The 17759-nt window shown below is 53.5% G+C and overlaps 1 protein-coding gene across 3 annotated transcripts in view; it reads left to right on the top strand.

The window, feature by feature from the left end:
- Positions 1-17759, top strand: part of L3MBTL2 (L3MBTL histone methyl-lysine binding protein 2) — a 529035-nt gene that overhangs the window by 508652 nt on the left and 2624 nt on the right. Inside the window, exons 1-15 of one of the 3 annotated variants that reach the window (XM_082739985.1) lie at positions 525-658; positions 2493-2736; positions 4248-4381; positions 7505-7628; positions 8407-8486; positions 9973-10090; positions 10538-10672; positions 10890-10978; positions 14005-14236; positions 14629-14705; positions 14878-14982; positions 15574-15721; positions 16049-16131; positions 16439-16673; positions 17160-17225. In XM_082739985.1, coding sequence (XP_082596111.1) covers positions 635-658; positions 2493-2736; positions 4248-4381; positions 7505-7628; positions 8407-8486; positions 9973-10090; positions 10538-10672; positions 10890-10978; positions 14005-14236; positions 14629-14705; positions 14878-14982; positions 15574-15721; positions 16049-16131; positions 16439-16673; positions 17160-17225 — 1894 coding nt within the window. In that variant the 5' untranslated portion in view covers positions 525-634. Of the gene's footprint in view, positions 1-524; positions 659-2492; positions 2737-3324; positions 4382-7504; positions 7629-8406; positions 8487-9972; positions 10091-10537; positions 10673-10889; positions 10979-14004; positions 14237-14628; positions 14706-14877; positions 14983-15573; positions 15722-16048; positions 16132-16438; positions 16674-17159; positions 17226-17759 lie in introns of those variants that run through there. The other 2 variants (XM_082739987.1, XM_082739986.1) reach the window with 2 other exon arrangements.

Here is a 17759-nt window from a genome sequence, read left to right as displayed (position 1 = left end):
CACCTAGAACTGAGTGTTTAAGGAGGTTGTGGGACATCCAAAATGAGTGAGGCGGAGTGCCTCATATTCGAGGTTTTAGTCAGGCGATGGTGATGGAGGGGCAGCGTGGCTGGATTTTGAGCATGAGAGACATTCAAAGCGCTGGGCATAAGAGCATTCCAGTTTCTGCCTGAATTGGAAATGAGTCTCTCTGCGAGTCATCCTGGACCAAGAGCACCTTAAAATTCTTCTAATCAGGAAGAATGCGATGTCATTCCTGGTGCCTGGTACAGCACCTATGTGCTCAATAATTGTTTGATAAAGAATGGGGTAGGGGCGAGAGGAGGAGGTTAGCGTACAGAAATGAGCTCTGCCCCCGCGTGAGCAGGGCCAGCGCGCAGGGATTTTCACATCGCTATAGCAACGTACGCTTCCACGCGCACCCACAGGAGAACTACAAGTCCCACAAGCGCCCGCGCCTTCCCCGCCCCTAGGGCCAGGGGCGCGGGCCAGCGCGGAACCGGCTTTTCCTCCTTCCTGCAGTGTGATTGGCTCGGGGCTCTGGGAGGCGGCCAATGACTGCGCTGAGGAAGAGCCGCGAGGTCAATATGGCTTCCTGCACCTGGTGACGGTTGAAGAAACGGTGTTAGGTCTCATGGAGAAGACTCGGGGCGTCGAGGTGAGAGGGAGGGGATTTATCGTGACTGGGAAAGGGAACCCCGAGAACCTCGCACGTGGGGCCGATCTTTAGGTCTTTTAGCGACGGCTGGAGGGTGGAGAGTGGAAAAATGGATAAACTGAGGTAGTTAGGCTGAGCAGGGCCAGAGGCGATTGGCCTTGCCTTTTGCGCCCATCCTGCCGGGGCCGACGTCTGGCGGGCACTTCAGGGCGGAACAGCTTCCCTGGCCTCCCTGGCCTCCCTGGAAAGGGAACTGGGTTCAGGATCTGAGGGCTCCTGAATCTTCTTTGTCCTGCCTCCCTCGTGGTCGTTTCTTGGGGGATTAGGGGGTCAGTGACATCCTGGTGGGACGTGAGGGAGAGGAAGGTTTCGTAAAACTACGTGTCTGGAGCGTTCACGTGCATAATCGCCCAGGGTACTCACAACAATCCGGTGTCACTGTTTCGCTGTTACGGTTAAAGTAGCCGAGGCTCGCAGACAGGTGGTGACTCCCCAGGAAGGCCACACAACTGTAAAGCGAAGGAGATGGGCACTCAGTCTTGCAGGCTCCAGAACTTCTCCCACTGTCCTGTAACCTGTCCCCCACTCATCCTTGAGTCATTTGGCTTCTGGTCACCTTACATTTACATTCGGTGTCTTTTCTGCTACATTTGGGCGTGTAGTTGTAAACATAAAATGAAATAGCTAAAAAAATTCTATAAGGGACATGGAGGCTAAGAATAATAGTCCACACTTCTAGAGCTGTCACTAACTGCTGGAAACAGAACTAGGCTTTACATATCTCGGTCTTCGTTCTAGTCATCTAAAGAAGGCTTGCTGTTATCTTCGTTGTACTGATGAAGGCAAGGTTCCGCACATGGCACAAAATCACAGTTAAGTGGTGGAGCCAGGATTCAAGCCCAGGCAAATCTGGTTTGAAAGCCCAGGCTTTTAGCCAGTAATAATTGCCAACATGTATCAAACACTTGCTACATGCAAGTCACTGTTTTGAGCGCTATACTTGCATTAATCCTTATTTCTCCCTCAAAGCTTCTGGAAGAGGTGGTATCCTCATTTACAGATGTGGAAACTGAGGCGGGAGAGATTGACTTGCTGTAGATCATACAGCTTGTCGGCACTAGAGATGGTACTTGAGCCCTGGTCTGGGACCTTTTCTCCTAAGTGCCAGGTAGATTGATACACAATATCTCATTTACATTTCACATCCTGTGAGCTAACTACTTTTCCTGTTTCATAGATGAGAAAGTTGAGGCCCAGAGGGATTCAGTGACTTGCCCAAAGACCACAGCTAGTTAGGATCAGAGTGGAGTCCAGAGCTATGGTACATACCACTATGCTCTAACTAGTGTGTCATTTGTTTCCCAGATCCTCCTTAGGGCAGTCTGCGTTCCAAATTAACTTTTCTGTGGCTGTAATTGTTTCAGAATTGAGATTGTTTTGGTGCACGTATGCTGAAGAGGGAAGGATGATTTTCCAATATACATCTCCCCCAGAAAGTCTTCATGAGATAACTTAGAGTATTTTCACATCATTGTATTCTATGTGAATCATGTTAAAATGTCATCATTTACAAATCCACAGGAGGAGGTTGGTGAATTCCAACACCATTTTCTGTCTTATTAAGCTATTCTGATAAGTTGCAGTTAAGAATTGTGTAAACGAGAGTGATGATCCTGGTGTTTGCCAAAGGGGTATTTGATTCTGCCTGATACTTAGCCTAAAGGTGTTGACCCAAGAATTGGAAAGTGAGCTGACAGCAGACCTGCATCCTTCTTCCTCATACACTAGCCAGACCTGATTTCTTCCTGCCTGGTTTGTGTCATCCTTCCCGTAGGAGACTCCATCTTCAGAACCTATGGAAGAGGAAGAGGAAGAGGACGACGACTTGGAGCTCTTTGGTGGCTATGACAGTTTCCGGAGCTATAACAGCAGTGCAGGCAGCGAGAGCAGCTCCTACCTCGAAGAGTCAAGTGAAGCAGAAAATGAAGATCGGGAAGCAGGGGAGCTGCCCACCTCCCCCCTGCATTTGCTCAGCCCTGGGACTCCCCGCTCCTTGGATGGCAGTGGTTCTGAGCCAGGTGCTTTTAGGGTGTCCCCTGAAGACGGGGAGGTTTCAGGAGGCGAGGGAGGAAGAGGAGGATATAGGCCATGTGGGCAGAGCTGTACAGGTGTAAAAGCTGTTTGATCTCATATCTAAGGGCCTATGAGAGAGAGAGAGAAGTGCCCCAGGGGGCATTTCCTGCTGCAGTCTGAATTGAAATCGCAATTTCCTTTGTTCTTTCATACGACTAATACTTACTTGGCACACGTTAGAGGCCAGTCATTAATATGGTGCTGCTTTTACATTGGTGTGAATAGCTGGTTGATTTTTAAGCCTAGATTTTGAGAAGAACACCTAAAATGTTCTCATTTACTCTTCGGGAAAGGACAAGAAATAACATGTAGGTTGGATGTGGTTGGTGGGGGTGGGGTGGAAAATACAGAGTAAAGTGACTTCCTGGGGAGAGAATTACTGATGAAAATCCCCATAGAGCATCTGGAAGCCAGTGAATTTCTGCGCTGTGCTGCTTGGACAGCTGCTGGATCCCTGTGTCAGGCCTGCTATGTATGGATTGCCTATGAGGAGAGACAGGCTAGATGTCTATGAGGACATACCTGTCCCTTAGTGCTTGCCTTTAGAAGAATGATCTAATACTCTGCCACTTGACTTTTCCTTTCCATCGACCTATCTTCTCTTCCTTCCCCTACCCCCCTACCCTACCCACTCTGCCACCCCTGCCACTGCCTTTTCTCCCTTCTTCCAGCCATTCTCTTAGAATCTTAGAACTCTGGGACTAGAACCATTAGAAACCATTGAGTCCAGGTGTCTCTATCATGGCTGTGTGTTAGGATCACCTGGGGAGCTTTTTTTTTTTTTTAAGATTTTATTTATTTATTTGAGAGCATGAGAGGGGAGAGGGTCAGAGGAAGAAGCAGACTCCCTGCTGAGCAGGGACATGCGCCCCCCCCCCAGCCACCCCCATCCCCATACAGGACTCGATCCCAGGACTCCAGGATCATGACCTGAGTCGAAGGCAGGCGCTTAACCAACTGAGCCACCCAGGTGCCCCATCTGGGGAACTTTTAAAGATTACAGATGCCTATATCCCATCACAGACCAGTTAATTAGAATCTCAGGCTTGGGTAATTTTTAAGCTCCTCAGGTGATTCTAATACGATGTCAGGATGGAAACACTGATCTAGTTCAGTCTCTTTATAGATGAGAAGAAAAGCCACAGAAGTTAGGTGAAGGAGGCACTTTTTTTCTTCTCATTTTCCTCTTTACGGACTTTCCAACACTCACTGTTGCCCTGTGGATTTTCCTTAGCTCCGCTGTTGACATGTAGCTGGGCGATGCCAGGCAGCTTATCTTAGACAAAACAGATTCAGGCGGACACACACCTCCTGCTCCTGTTCCAGTCCTATCAGCCTGACTGGGGGGCTGGGACTCACCTGGTTATTGCACTGTTCCAGATTTTGAAGGGCCCGTTATTTTGTTTGATTTGGGGTGATCGTATTAGGTGGGTCACGTCCTAAGTTCTCTTCCCAGCTGTCTGTGAGATGTGTGGTATCGTGGGTACAAGGGAGGCCTTCTTCTCCAAGACTAAGAGATTCTGCAGCGTTTCCTGTTCCAGGAGCTACTCCTCCAACTCCAAGAAAGCCAGTATCTTGGCCAGATTACAGGTGAGAGACCGTCACTTGGAAGACCCTTCCTAGGGTCCTGGGAGCCGAGACAGGAGCCCCCAGCTGACTGATGGCAAGGGGCCAAGAGGGCTTGGGAGGAGCTTGCTTGTGGCTGTCTGAGGTTGTACGTTTCCTGCTATTTGTTATGCTCTGCAATCTAGAAGGCAGAGGAATCCATTTATGGAGCTTGTTGAATCGCAGATTTCTAGAGTGGCCCTCATCTCCCATCTTCACTCCCGGCGGAGTGCGATGTGTTTAGTACGTTTAAACAAGAGCCTTGGGGGAGGCCGATGCCCTTGGTCCTTGCTTCCTAGCTTTCATGAATGCTCTGAAGGGAAGCTAGGAGACAGGCATATATTTCACCAACCACAGTTGAGTTTAGGAAGTCGATGCCTTGTTCATAGGCGGCTACCTAGAAAGTCTTTTTGTTGTTGTTGTTGTTGTTGTTATTGTTGAGAGACCGCAGTAGTGAGTGGTGGGGGGTTGAGCGGGGACTGCGGAGGGAGAGGGAGAGAGGAATCTTAAGGAGGCTCCACACCCAGTGCAGAGCCCAACTCAGGGCTCAGTCTCACGACCCTGAGATCATAACTTGAGCCAGAATCAAGAGTTGGTCACCCAATGGACTGAGCCACCCAAGCACCCCTATAAATGGAAGGATTCTTTTTTTTTTTTTTTAAAGATTTTATTTATTTATCAGAGAGAGAGAGAGAGCGAGCACAGGCAGACAGAATGGCAGGCAGAGGCAGAGGGAGAAGCAGGCTCCCTGACGAGCAAGGAGCCTGATGTGGGACTCGATCCCAGGACACTGGGATCATGACCTGAGCCGAAGGCAGCTGCTCAACCAACTGAGCCACCCAGGGGTCCCTAAATGGAAGGATTCTTAAAGAGATGTGTTCGTCACCCACACATTAGCTGAGAATTGTGTTGAGTTTCAGAGAGGAAGAATGACTTACCTAAGGTAGTTCTGTTGGAAGAGCAGCAGAGCTGGAACTGGGCTGTAATCGCAGGTGCCTGACTTTGTGGTTTCCCGGTAACTATGGCCACTGTCCACAACACTGGTTCTCTAACTTTCCTGCACATTTGGATCGCCTGGAGGGTGTTTAAAATACTGATGCTTGGGGCATCTGGGTGGCCCAGTCAGTTGAGCGTCTGCCTTGAGCTCAGGTCATGATCCCGGGGTCCTGGGACTCAGTCCTGGGCAGGCTCCCTACTCAGCAGGCTGTCTGCCTCTCCCCTGTCCCCACTCTACTCGTGCTCACTCTTTCTCAGATAAATAGTCAGAGGAGGCATACACTCCATTGACTGAGCCCGCCAGGTGCCTCCTGGACACAGGGACTTTAAAATTTTTTTTTAAGATTTTATTTATTTGACAGAAAGAGAGAGATCCCAAGCGGGCAGAGAGGCGGCAGCAGACTCCCCGATGAACGAGAGCCCCATGCAGGGCTCGATCGCAGGACCCTGAGACCATGACCTGAGCCGAAGGCATAGGTTTAACCCACTGAGCCACCCAGGCACCCCTGGACATAGACCGGTCTCGCCGGGTGACTAATACGTAGCTGAGCTTGAGACCCACTGCTCTGACATTTGGAAGTCACACTGTGTGCCAGGTCTTCTGCTTAGTAATTCATATAATTTATCTCTCACTTTTGTGAGATAATTGTTTGTTGTTTCCCTCATTGCGTGGATTTTAGTCAGGGCATGGAAAAATCTCTCTCCTCAGTGAGTATTGTTAATTGTAATAGTATTGTTAATAGCTACAATTTGGGAGTACTTGCTGAGCATTTGGACTAAATCCAACCAATAATCTCTTAAAAATGATTTTTTTTAAATTCCTATTTAAGGGACGCCTGGGTGGCTCAGTGGGTTAAGCCTCTGCCTTCAGATCAGGTCATGATCTCAGGGTCCTGGGATCAAGTCCCGCATCAGGCTCTCTGCTCGGAAGCAGGGAGCCTGCTTTCCCCTCTGTCTCTCTGCCTGCCTCTCTGCCTACTTGTCATCCCTCTCTCTCTCTGCCAAATAAATTTAAAAAAAAAAAAAAAAAAAAAGAAAATCTTAAAAAAAAAAATTCCTATTTAAGATTTTTTTTAAAGTAATTTCTACACCAAACATGCGGCTTGAACTTACAACCCCAAGATCAAGAGTTGCTTGCTCTACTGACTGAGCCAGCCAGGTGTCCCTTAAATTCCTATTTTTAAGGCTGAAACATTTTCAGTAACTTACACAGAGGTATATAAATGAAATTGAAGGGCCAGGATTTGATCTCAGTCAGTGTGGGATTTAAACTCACATTTTTACTTCACTGATCTTTTTAAATTATCTGGGGGTGGGGGGCGCCTGGGTGGCTCAGTGAGTTAAGCATCTGACTCTTGATTTCTGCTCAGGTCATGATCTGATCAGGTCATGGGTTGTGGAATGGAGCCCGTGTCAGGCTCTGTACTGAGGATAGAGTCTACTTAAGATTTTCTCTCTCTCTCTCTCTCTCTCAAAAAAAAAAAAAAAAAAAGATTCTCCCTCCCCCTCTGTCCCCTCCCCCACTTTCACTCTCTGCCCCCTCCCTATAAAATAGATATTAAAATTCTCTGGGCCTTTCTGAGCAGGGCTTAACAAATTATAGACCAGACTAGTGGCCTTTCACCTATGGGGGTGCCCCCATTGGAGCACCTGATGAAAGCCATGGACCTGTTCCAGAACATTCCTGTATGTGTACAAAAGGCTGCCTCCTGACTCAGTTCATAGACCTCTCTGAAGCCCACTCTCTGCAATAAGTCTGTAGGAGCCTCAGAGGAAGGAGATGGCCGAGAGTTGAAGGCAGGAGGGAAAATTCCTGGAGAGGAAGCAGAGGCTGAAAAGATAGAAGAAGTGTCCCTCCCTGTCCTGTAGCTCCTCTGACCGGGTCCTCCCTTGTCGAACAAGAGCTAAGCGCTTACTGAGTGTTGGTGTTAACGCAGGAACGCTCATCCTTGCCACGCCCCTCTGTTGATATTGTTATTGTTATCCACTTGATTTACAAATGAAAAAACTAAAGAGGAGTCCCTGGACGAACACCAGGGTTTGAACCAGGGTTTGAACCGAGGCAGTAGCCCTGTTCTCTGCTTTTGGGCCGCACACATGTTCTCCCTCCAGGGAAAACCGCCGACCAAGAAAGCCAAAGTCCTGCACAAGGCAGCCTGGTCCGCCAAAATCGGAGCCTTCCTCCACTCACAAGGGACAGGACAGCTAGCAGACGGGACACCGACAGGGCAAGACGGTAAGACGGCAGGGCACTGGTGCTCAGGAAGCTGCTGGGGGTCAGCGGGGGTGGGGTGCCCGTTGTGGGGTGGCTCTGCCTGGGAGCCAGGAACGGGAAAGATGGGGCAGCCAGGAGTGCCCTGGCCCAAGCCCCGCGTGGATTGCCCCATCGGTAAATGGTATGGAAATTACCCCAGGAAATCCCTTTAGTCACTGCCAAGTGCCAGGACCCCTGCTCTTGGTAATTCAGAAACCCAGAATTAGCTTCTTTTCTCTTGTATTGCTTTTGGCCCTTTGACTTATGTTTCCCTTGGGCAATGGAGGCCCCTTTCTGGTTTGGCAAGGGGTTGTGGGATAAGGAAAGGAACCTTTCTCTTGGAGTGTATACAGCGTGTTCTGAGCATATGAGCATTAAGCAGTTCTGTTCTAGGTGGTCTGAGTTTCTTACTGCAGCTGAGCTCAACGGGCAGGCTGGAGGGGCGGAGGTGTGCGCCCCGCCCACCCATTCAGATAAACTGTGGCCAATGAAAGATTGGGGAAGGTCTAAGGAATTTAAGCCCAAACGTCTTTGGATTTCCTTCTCTTTTCCGGGGAAGAAAGATCAGACATTTCCCTCGAATGTTTCCTCTACTCCTGAGAGTCTGTCACCCTTTGGATAAGGTCCAGCCCTGTTCTGATGGCCCCTGGTGGGGCAGGTATAGGGCTGCCCCGGTGGGGAAGGACCTGTTTCTATAAGCTTATGGGGGCCAGGTTCCTAGCAGGGCTGCTGACTTCAAACTCTTTCTCATTCTCTGCAGCGCTTGTCCTGGGTTTCGACTGGGGAAAGTTCCTGAAGGATCACAGTTACAAAGCTGCTCCCGTCAGCTGTTTTAAGCATGTGAGTGCCCTGGAGATTAGGGGAGGGAGAGCTGGGAACTCGGGCACTTGCCACCCCTCTCACCCCTGCCAGCCTCCTAAGCATTCCAGGCTGGGCATTGGCACCAGGGAGAGAACAGTGGTGAGGTCTGGGTGAGCGCAGTCCAGCTTTGCCTCTTGCTCTGGTTTAAATTTCTGTCCGCTTTTTCCCGGCGGCGTCCCACAAATCCTCATTGAGGCTTTCTGGCAGCGTGCTTCCCTCTGAGGAACTTTGTGCTAGAAGTCCTTTTTCTTTTTCTTTTTTTTTGTCTTCCCCATTGTTCCCTGTTTTCCCACTGAAAGCTTGTTCTGAGCTGCCCTGGGCCCCCTGGCCCCCAGGAGGCAGGTGGGGATCCTTCTGGACCCCCCTTCTGCCCAAAGCAGCATAGAAGAGTGAGGCCCCAGGGGGCTGGGCCTGGACTGGCAGGACGGGCAGAGATGCTGCCACCTAGAGCGCTCACGTCTGGTCTTTCAAGCCAGGAAGTGGAGGAGGAGGCCTCTTTACTCTTGGAGTCCTCTGACCAGAGTCCCATTCAAGTCGCTGCTGCTGAACTCTGGGGAGCGCTGTGGACAGTGGAAGGTTGGGAAGTTTGACTTCTCCTGACCTCTCCGCATTGCTGTTGAAGGCATCCCCTTTCCCAGTGCGACACTCTTTTACCCTGAGTTTTCTCCACAGGGAGTTACATCGTCCTTGCGTTCAGCGTACCTGATTCCGTAGGCTCTGCCAAGCGGGGCCTTGTGTGCCTGGTGACATAGCCCTCTCTAGGTTCTGTGGGAGACCCCTTCTGTGGCCAGAGATGTGGGGTGGTTAGCCTGATAAGCTCAAGCCAGGGTGAGAAGGGAAAAACGGTTGAATTTCTCCAAAGGAGAGTCAAGGTCCTGTTGGTGCCCAGTGAGGGTTAGATAACGGGGAAGGCCAGCAGGAAGGGTGTGCTGGTGCATCCCAAGAGGAGACAGGTTGGAGAGGTGGAAAAAGAATGTACCAGAAGTAGTGCGTGAGTGCCAGCATGGTGATAGCTTAGAGACTACTGCGTAGGCTTGAGTGGCGATCGAAAGAGGTGGTATTTGTGCCCAGGACAGTCCCGCGTGTGGCGAGCACTAGGTGGTGTTAGGCCAGTGTCGTCACTGGCGCAAAACGGGCACAGGTGTGAGGTGCCCGGGATGACAGAGTGAGCTGGTCCACTAAGAGCAGCACTCGGGACGACTCACTCGGGATGTCTGGCTGTGGCCCCCGCCCTCCTGCCCCGTCCCCTGCTACCCACCCCCAGAGTCCTCCCTCCGCTCTCTGGGACTCTCCTCTCGTCTTATGCCTCCATCCCTAGCCCCATACCTGGCGTGCCACATGCAGCGAGTGACCTGCACCGAGGTGCAGAGGAGGACGTGATGGCTCATGAGGCCAGTCGCTCTCCCCTGTCCGCTTGGGCAGCTCACCGTCCCCCCCGACCCCCGATGCTCTTGTGCCCACACAGGTCCCACTCTATGACCAGTGGGAGGATGTGATGAAGGGGATGAAAGTGGAGGTGCTCAACAGCGACGCGGTGCTCCCCAGCCGGGTGTACTGGATCGCCTCCGTCATCCAGGCCGCAGGTGGGGCCTCCTCCTGCCACGGCAGGGTCTGGGTGTGGGGAAGGACATCTCCACATGGGTGGGGATTGTTGCAGGCAGAAATTGGCTTCATGAAACAAACACGCCCACCTACTAGAGTTCTGCCAATCCGTTCTTGGGTTTCTACTCTTCCCGGCTTCAGAGAGGCCACAAAGCATGGCAAGTTTGTAAATTCCCCTTTTTAAGGTTTTTTTCCAGGAACGATCAGGCTGCAGAAGATTCATTCTTCCTGCTATGCCATACGACTTTCCGAGTACGGGGCATGGGTTTATTTTGACTGTGACTGTTGTGGACAACAGGGACCCCCTCTTGCCCGGAAGGAGTTCTTAGAATAGGAGTCGGGTTTGGGCTTGAGAAGAGGGAAGGCGTGAGACCGCACCTTTCCCATTCCTCCCTCCGTCCCTCGTGGGTGCCCTCCTCCTCCTCTAGGGTACCGGGTGCTGCTCCGGTATGAAGGCTTTGAAAATGACGCCAGCCACGACTTCTGGTGCAACCTTGGGACAGTGGACGTCCACCCCATTGGCTGGTGTGCCATCAACAGCAAGATCCTGGTGCCCCCACGGAGTGAGTTGATGAGAACATTCCCTGTCACGGTTCCTGCAGAGCCCTTGGTGGGAGGGGAACCCTTTGTCTGAGGTTAGACCAGAGCAGAACCTGCTTGCCACCCTGCTTCCTGTAGCACCCCCCCCTTGGCCAGACAAGGCCTAACTAGGTGGCTCTGGCGCCCCCTGTGGGTGGGAGCGGTGTCGTCTGTGTAACCAAGATTCTGCTGTCTCCACAGCCATCCATGCCAAGTTCACCGACTGGAAGGGGTACCTCATGAAGCGCTTGGTGGGCTCCAGGACGCTTCCCGTGGATTTCCATATCAAGGTCTGGCAGCGAGCCCTTTGGGTCTCCTCCCTGATCTCCTTCCTGCACCCTTCATTTCCTCTGTCCCTGCTACTCACGGAGTGTTTTCTCAAAGACGCCCTTGCTTGCCTGTCTTCAGCAGCTTCACGTTTCTCCAGGAAGGATGTCAGTTGCTCTCTGCCTCCCCAGCCTAGGGTCAGCCTCGCCCCCGACCCAGACTCTGCCCCAGCCTTGTTGATTACGTTGCTTTGTCTCCTGCTTCCTCCTCCAGAGCCTCACCTTTGCTCACAGCATTTTTCAGGAACATTCGTTCCATGGATTTGGTTAAGTACTTGTATACAAAGAACTGTGGGGATACAGAGCCTGTATTCAGGACTCCGCAGTCTGGCAGAGGAAACGGAGTCCAGCAGAGCAGTCACAAAATAGCCGGCGCTCTGAACCAGGGCTGTGCCTCCGAGTCCTCTCTGTGGCTTTCCATGTTTTATTGTTTTATTTTTAAAGATTTTATTTATTTATTTGACAGAGACACAGCAAGAGAAGGAACACAAGCAGTGGGAGAGGGAGAAGGAGGCTCCCTGCTGAGCAGGAGCGCAATGTGGGGTCTGATCCCAGAATCCTGGGATTGTGACAGCTGAAAGCAGATGCTAAACTGACTGAACCACCAGGAGGCCCCACGCTCTCTTTCCAACAAAACTATAATGTACAACTAAAACTATAATTTCCAACAAAACTATAATTGTACCCATAATGCCTTGCCCAGTGGGCAGATTCAGCACTCTGAACCAAGCACTAAGATCGGAGATCAGTTAGGAACCGAGCACTCACTCTTCTCCAGCTGGTGCTTGTCTGAAGATGAGGCAAGTGACTGTGGGTTGGTACGGCCACTGGTGTTACCAAGCTGGCCTCTCCTCCACCTTAAATAAAATGAGCTTGATTCTGGGGCATTTGTGGGACTCAGTCAGTTAAGCATCTGGCTCTAGAGCCCAGCTCAGGCCTTGATCTCAGGGTTGTGAACTCAAGCCCCACATTGGGCTCCATGCTAGGCATGGAGCCTACTTAAGAAAAAAAAAAGAGGAGGGGTGCCTGGGTGGCTCAGTGGGTTAAAGCCTCTGCCTTCGGCTCAAGTCATGATCCCAGGGTTCTGGGATCGAGCCCCGAATCCGTCTCTCTGCTCAGCGGGGAACCTGCTTCCTCCTCTCTCTCTGCCTGCCTCTGTCTACTTGTAATCTCTGCCTGTCAAATAAATAAAATCTTTAAAAAAAAAAAAAAAAGAGGGGTGTCTGGGTGGCTCAAGTCAGTTAAGCAGCTGCCTTCAGCTTAGGTCATGATCCCAGAGTCCTGGGATCAAGCCCCACACCAGACTCCCTGCTCAGCGGAGAGCCTGCTTCTCCCTCTCCCTCTGCCTGCCGCTCTCCCTACTTTTGCTCTCTCTTTGTCAAAGAAATAAAATATTAAAAAAAAAAAAAAGCTAGATTCTGGTTCCATGTGAGCCAGTCAGCAAGCACACAGTGACTCACTGTCACTTACGCAGTCCTACAGTGGGTACAAAAGCAGGGCCTCTGAGGAGGGGGCGGGGGCAGAGGGTAAAAGGTGGGGAGCGTTGTAAAGGAAGCTCTCGTCCAAAGCCAGTCTAGTTTCTTTGATGCCGACAATGTGATAAGTGCGGAGTGAAATGTTTAGTACACCCAGTGTAAATGTTTAGTACCACCAAGGTCCGGTGTGTACTGTGTGTTGGTCAGGTGAGAAAAAAATGTTGATTGAGTGCTGTGTGCCTGGTTCTGTGCTTGGAGCTGGGCCTGTAGAAGAGGGTCCTCCCAAGCCTGACCTCCACCCCTGCAGAGCTCAGCTTCCGGGTGTGACTAAACAAAGAAGCCACGAAAGTGGTGTTGGGCTGTGGGCTGCCCTGGGTGGGCGGCAAGGAAAGGAACATGTAGGGAAAGTCTAGGAGGGGAAGGTAGCCCAGAGGAACCCCGGCCCAGACTTCACCCTGTGTCTCTCTCTCAAATGGGCCAATCGGGCAGTTGGTTTGGGCTTATATTCCCGGCCTTGAGCTGATGTCTGACGGGTCTGTGGTTTAGGACTCTTAGCTTTGCCTGTTGGCTGATTTGTGACCTTGGAGATGCTCCCCCTCCTGGTGGACTTTGAAATAGCACAGCTTAGGGACACCTGGGATGCTCAGTTGAGTGGTTTAAGTGTCCACCTTCGTTCGGCTCAGGTCATGGTCCCAGGGTCCTGGGATCGAGTCCCACATCCGGCTCCTTGCTGGGCAGGGAGCCTGCTTCTCCCTCTGCCTGTTGCTCCCCCTGCTTGTACGCACATTCTGACAAATAAATAACTCTTTTTATAAAAAAGTTAAAAAAAAAAAAAAGCACAGCTTAGTCCTCACCTTGCCTAGGCTGGGGCTGGTTTTGCTGGGGCTGGTTTTCCCAGGGCTGGAAAAGCCCTACAGAGCTCGCTGTTCGCATTTTCCTACCCCAGGCAGGAAAGCACTGAGGTGACAGTGACCTGAAAGCCTCTCTACCCTCCTACCCCCTCATCCGTGGCCTGTCATCAGGGCTCTCCAGAACAGCTTGTGGGCATCTTGGTCCCTGTCCCTGGGTCAAAGTGCAGTAGCCGTTTAGAGCTGTAGCCCAGCGGGTTCACAGCTGTCATGAGACGTAGAGTCCCCAGGGGTCGCTGCTGTCTGGCCATGAGCGCAGAGCGTGCGCAAGGCTGGACTCTGGCACCAATTTCACAGTCCAGCTCTGGCACTGGTGAAGCTGGGTGGGTGTGGGCAAGTCACTTGAGCCCTCTGAGGCACCTGTTTCCTTGGTCTGAAGTGGGTTTTATACCTCCCATCTTACTGACTGACTGGCATTTTGGTGCCCACCTTGGAAGCCTTGTGCTGTCCCTCCATATCATGGAATCGGGGGGCCAGTGTCGAACCTGGGAGGACCCGAGGGCTCACCTGCCAGCTTCCTGGCTTAGGGATGGGTGAGTAAGGGCTGGCACGGGAGGTGGCAGGGAGAGCCCCAGGACCCCAGCAGGCTTGTGCTCTGATGTTGCAGATGGTGGAGAGCATGAAGTACCCCTTCCGGCAAGGCATGCGGCTGGAGGTGGTGGACAAGTCCCAGGTGTCCCGGACCCGCATGGCCGTGGTGGACACAGTAATCGGGGGTCGCCTTCGGCTCCTCTATGAAGATGGCGACAGTGATGACGACTTCTGGTGCCACATGTGGAGCCCCCTGATCCACCCAGTGGGCTGGTCGCGGCGAGTCGGCCACGGCATCAAGCTGTCAGGTCCGCTGTCAGGGCTGGGGCAGGAGCATCTCTGCACCCCACAGCCCCTGTGTGGTGGGGGTGACCGTCTCCAGCATGCGCGTGGTAGTACCGATGTCCAGAGAGCGTGCATGATTTGACCAAGGTCACTCAGTTTGTGAGGATTTTAAATCACTTCGAACCTGGAGCCTACATGGCGTGGGAAGCGTCTGGATCTTAAGGGTTCAGTAGCCCCTACAGAGAGCCCCTGACAGGTTCTGTCTTCTGGTCTGGGTGGAAGGGCGCAGGGTGCCCAGATACAGATTAGAGCCTATGCAGGGCAGCCCCACGGTTCTGGGGAGGGCAGGGAGGTGGCCCTGTGAGCAGCCTGCAGCTCCCTTCTCTCCCTTGCTCCCCTTACCATCTCCCCAAAGAGAGGCGCAGTGACATGGCCCACCATCCCACCTTCCGGAAGATCTACTGTGACGCTGTTCCTTACCTGTTCAAGAAGGTGAGGCACAGCCCTCGGGCACTTCTCATCTCGGTCATGGTGTGCTCCAGGCCTCACGCCCCCGGGGTGTTCCTCTCCCTCCCTGTTTCCTTCCCAGACGACCAGATGAGGCCAGCTCCCCCCACCCTCCACCTGGGCCGCCCAGATTCCCCAGCTGCCCCATTCCTTTAAGGTTCGAGCTGTCTACACGGAAGGTGGTTGGTTTGAGGAGGGAATGAAACTGGAAGCTATTGACCCCCTGAATCTGGGCAACATCTGCGTGGCAACCATCTGTAAGGTAAGCCCGGACCGGCCCCGCAGCCTCTAGCGTGGCTTTTGTGAGCCAGTAGGGCAGCGCAGAGTCCTGCACTCGGCTTCCAGCCCCCCTTCCCCGCTCTGGCTGCTCGGGGAGTGCTGTGCTTATGTGAGTAGGGGTCTTACCTGCTCCTTGCTCAGGATCAGCTTCCCTGTTATCTCCCTGGGGGGCCTTCCCACCGCCACACGCTGTCTTCAGGTGGCAGCCCCGCCAGGAGCCGTAGCTGCTGACCACGCTGCACGCCGCTGCCTCCCTTGTGACTGTGGCCTAAGCAGCGAATGACTCTGCCTAAGCCCCCCAGGACATGCTGGTTTGTGCATCTAGCCAGTCTTCAGGCTGGGCCCATGTACTCACCACTAAACATACTGGAAAAAAACAGCTGTAGTCCCTGTGGGAACAGCATTTGCTGTCTTATGAGGAAGGTAGAGAACCTCACAACTAGGGGTTCCGGCGAAAGCAGAAGCTCAGGGAAGGCTGAGCTCTAACTCTGGTTGGCTCCATCCGCCTCCTTACCCTGGGATGGGGGGTGCCGTTCGTGATACCAGGGTGTCTGCCTGCCCTTCCCCTCACTAGGTTCTCCTCGACGGCTACCTGATGATCTGCGTGGATGGGGGGCCCTCCACAGATGGCTCAGACTGGTTCTGTTACCATGCCTCCTCCCACGCCATCTTCCCAGCCACCTTCTGCCAAAAGAATGACATTGAGCTCACACCCCCGAAAGGTAAGACTGTCCTCACAGTTGGAAAGGGCAGTGTGTGCCCACGGGCCCAGATCCCTGTCCAAGCCCACACCCCCAGCCGTTCAACTGGGCTGACTTGGCTCCATGGCTGATGGGTATCTGGGTGAGCGGAGCTCCCACTTGTTCCTTTGGGCAGTGAACAACCTGTACGACAGGACCATGGTCTTCTGTAGCGGGTACCAGGCTGGGGAGGAGGGAGACTCTAGACTGGGTCCTGAAGCAGCTATCCCGTTTGGCTTGTGCGCCTTTCCTGGACTCCCTCCCGCCTCCTCTGCTTTCCGTCCACATCTACATTTTCTGCCCCATCAGGCTACGAGGCACACACTTTCAGCTGGGACACCTACTTAGAGAAGACCAAGTCGAAAGCAGCTCCATCGAGACTCTTTAACATGGTGAGGAGCGCTGGGAGGCACAGGGCCTGGGGCAACCCTGCCCACTGTCAGCGGGGCTGACTCCACCCCCCTTCTTCCTTCAGTCTGGACCGCGGGGATCAGCCACTTCAGGGGAGAAGTCCCAAACTCTGCCATAGGCATTCCGCCAGACTGTCCGGCCGGCTCCCTTCCCTGCAGGGGCTGGTGCTGGGAACAGTGGGATCACTAGCAAGGGACCCTTCCCCACAGGCACTCCGGGCCCCACTCCTCCCGGGTACTCACAGGGAGCTGGCTGTCGTGGTCACCGCGTCTTCCCCCCCGTCCCCAGGACTGCCCCAACCATGGCTTCAAGGTGGGCATGAAGCTGGAGGCCGTGGACCTGATGGAGCCCCGGCTCATCTGCGTGGCCACGGTGAAGCGGGTGGTGCACAGGCTCCTCAGCATCCACTTCGACGGCTGGGACAGCGAGTACGACCAGTGGGTGGACTGTGAGTCCCCGGACATCTACCCCGTCGGCTGGTGTGAGCTCACCGGCTACCAGCTCCAGCCACCTGTGGCCGCAGGTCTGGGCTCTCGCGGCCCCGGGGGACTCTTGACTTTCCTTCTCTTTTTCCTTCCTGCCAACCACTCCCCCTGTGCCGGGCCTGCCTCATTCTTTGGCATGAGACCGAGAAGTCTCCTGGACCGCTTCTAGTGAAAGAGTGGCCCTTGTGTCCCCACCTCCCGCTCCTGACGTGTCTGTCTCCCGCTCCCTCTGGCCTGCGGAGCGCCTTCCTTGACCTTGCCCACTCTGTCATATGCTCGTGCCCTGGTGCACCCAGGTAAACCACCCAGGCCCCTCGGAGCAGCCCGGGGGACAAGGGTGGGAAAAAGGGACAGCTGCTCTCCAGTCCCTCCCCCATTCTCATTGCCCAACTCTGGCTTTCCTTCTTGGGGTGTCCCGTGTGTAAGGGCGGCTAGTGAGGTGTGGGCAAGGCGTCTCGGGGCGTGTCCGTCCCATGCCCTCTTCAGCTCTCCTCTAACCTCTTCCCCTCGTCTTTCAACAACAGAGCCAACCACACCTCTGAAGGCCAAAGAGGCCACAAAGAAGAAAAAGAAACAGTTTGGGAAGAAAAGTAAGTGATTCTCCGAAGCGGCCGGGCTGGTGTGGGACTTGGGATCAGTTGGGCCTTTGGCTCTGGGAGCAGGGGGTGGTCACCAGGTAGGTAGCGCTCTTCGTGGTCCCTCCGTCTCCTCTCCTTTGCCCTCTGACTCCTGTCGGCCTGTGTCTTAAGGGACCCAAGTACAAATAGGGAGGCTTCGGTCTCTGGGAACGGTCAGGGTCCCGGGGAGAAAAGGCAAGAGATGATATTTGTAAGAGAGAAGAGGGGGAGGGGCCCCCATCCCTGCTGCCTGTGGTCAGAAGTCAGCGCGGCCCCGTCCGCCCCCAGGTGGACACAACTGCTGTCTGAAAGTCAGATGTCTGGGAGGCTGGCCGTTTCTCCTCAAGCCTGTCGTTCTTCCCCTGGGACCCTCAGGGGCAGGAGCTGCGGTGTCATTTCCCTAGGCGGCGCCCACTCAGTCCGGAGCCCTGTGCAGGCTCAGCTGGAGGGGATGGCCGTGGGGTGGGTAGGGAGGGGGAGGGAAAGCCGTCCTTCCGAGCTGCCGGC

The sequence above is a fragment of the Mustela nivalis genome (assembly GCF_964662115.1).
Source record: "Mustela nivalis genome assembly, chromosome: 7".
In the NCBI taxonomy this organism is placed as follows: domain Eukaryota; kingdom Metazoa; phylum Chordata; class Mammalia; order Carnivora; family Mustelidae; genus Mustela; species Mustela nivalis.
This window is presented reverse-complemented; position numbering and strand designations above follow the sequence as displayed.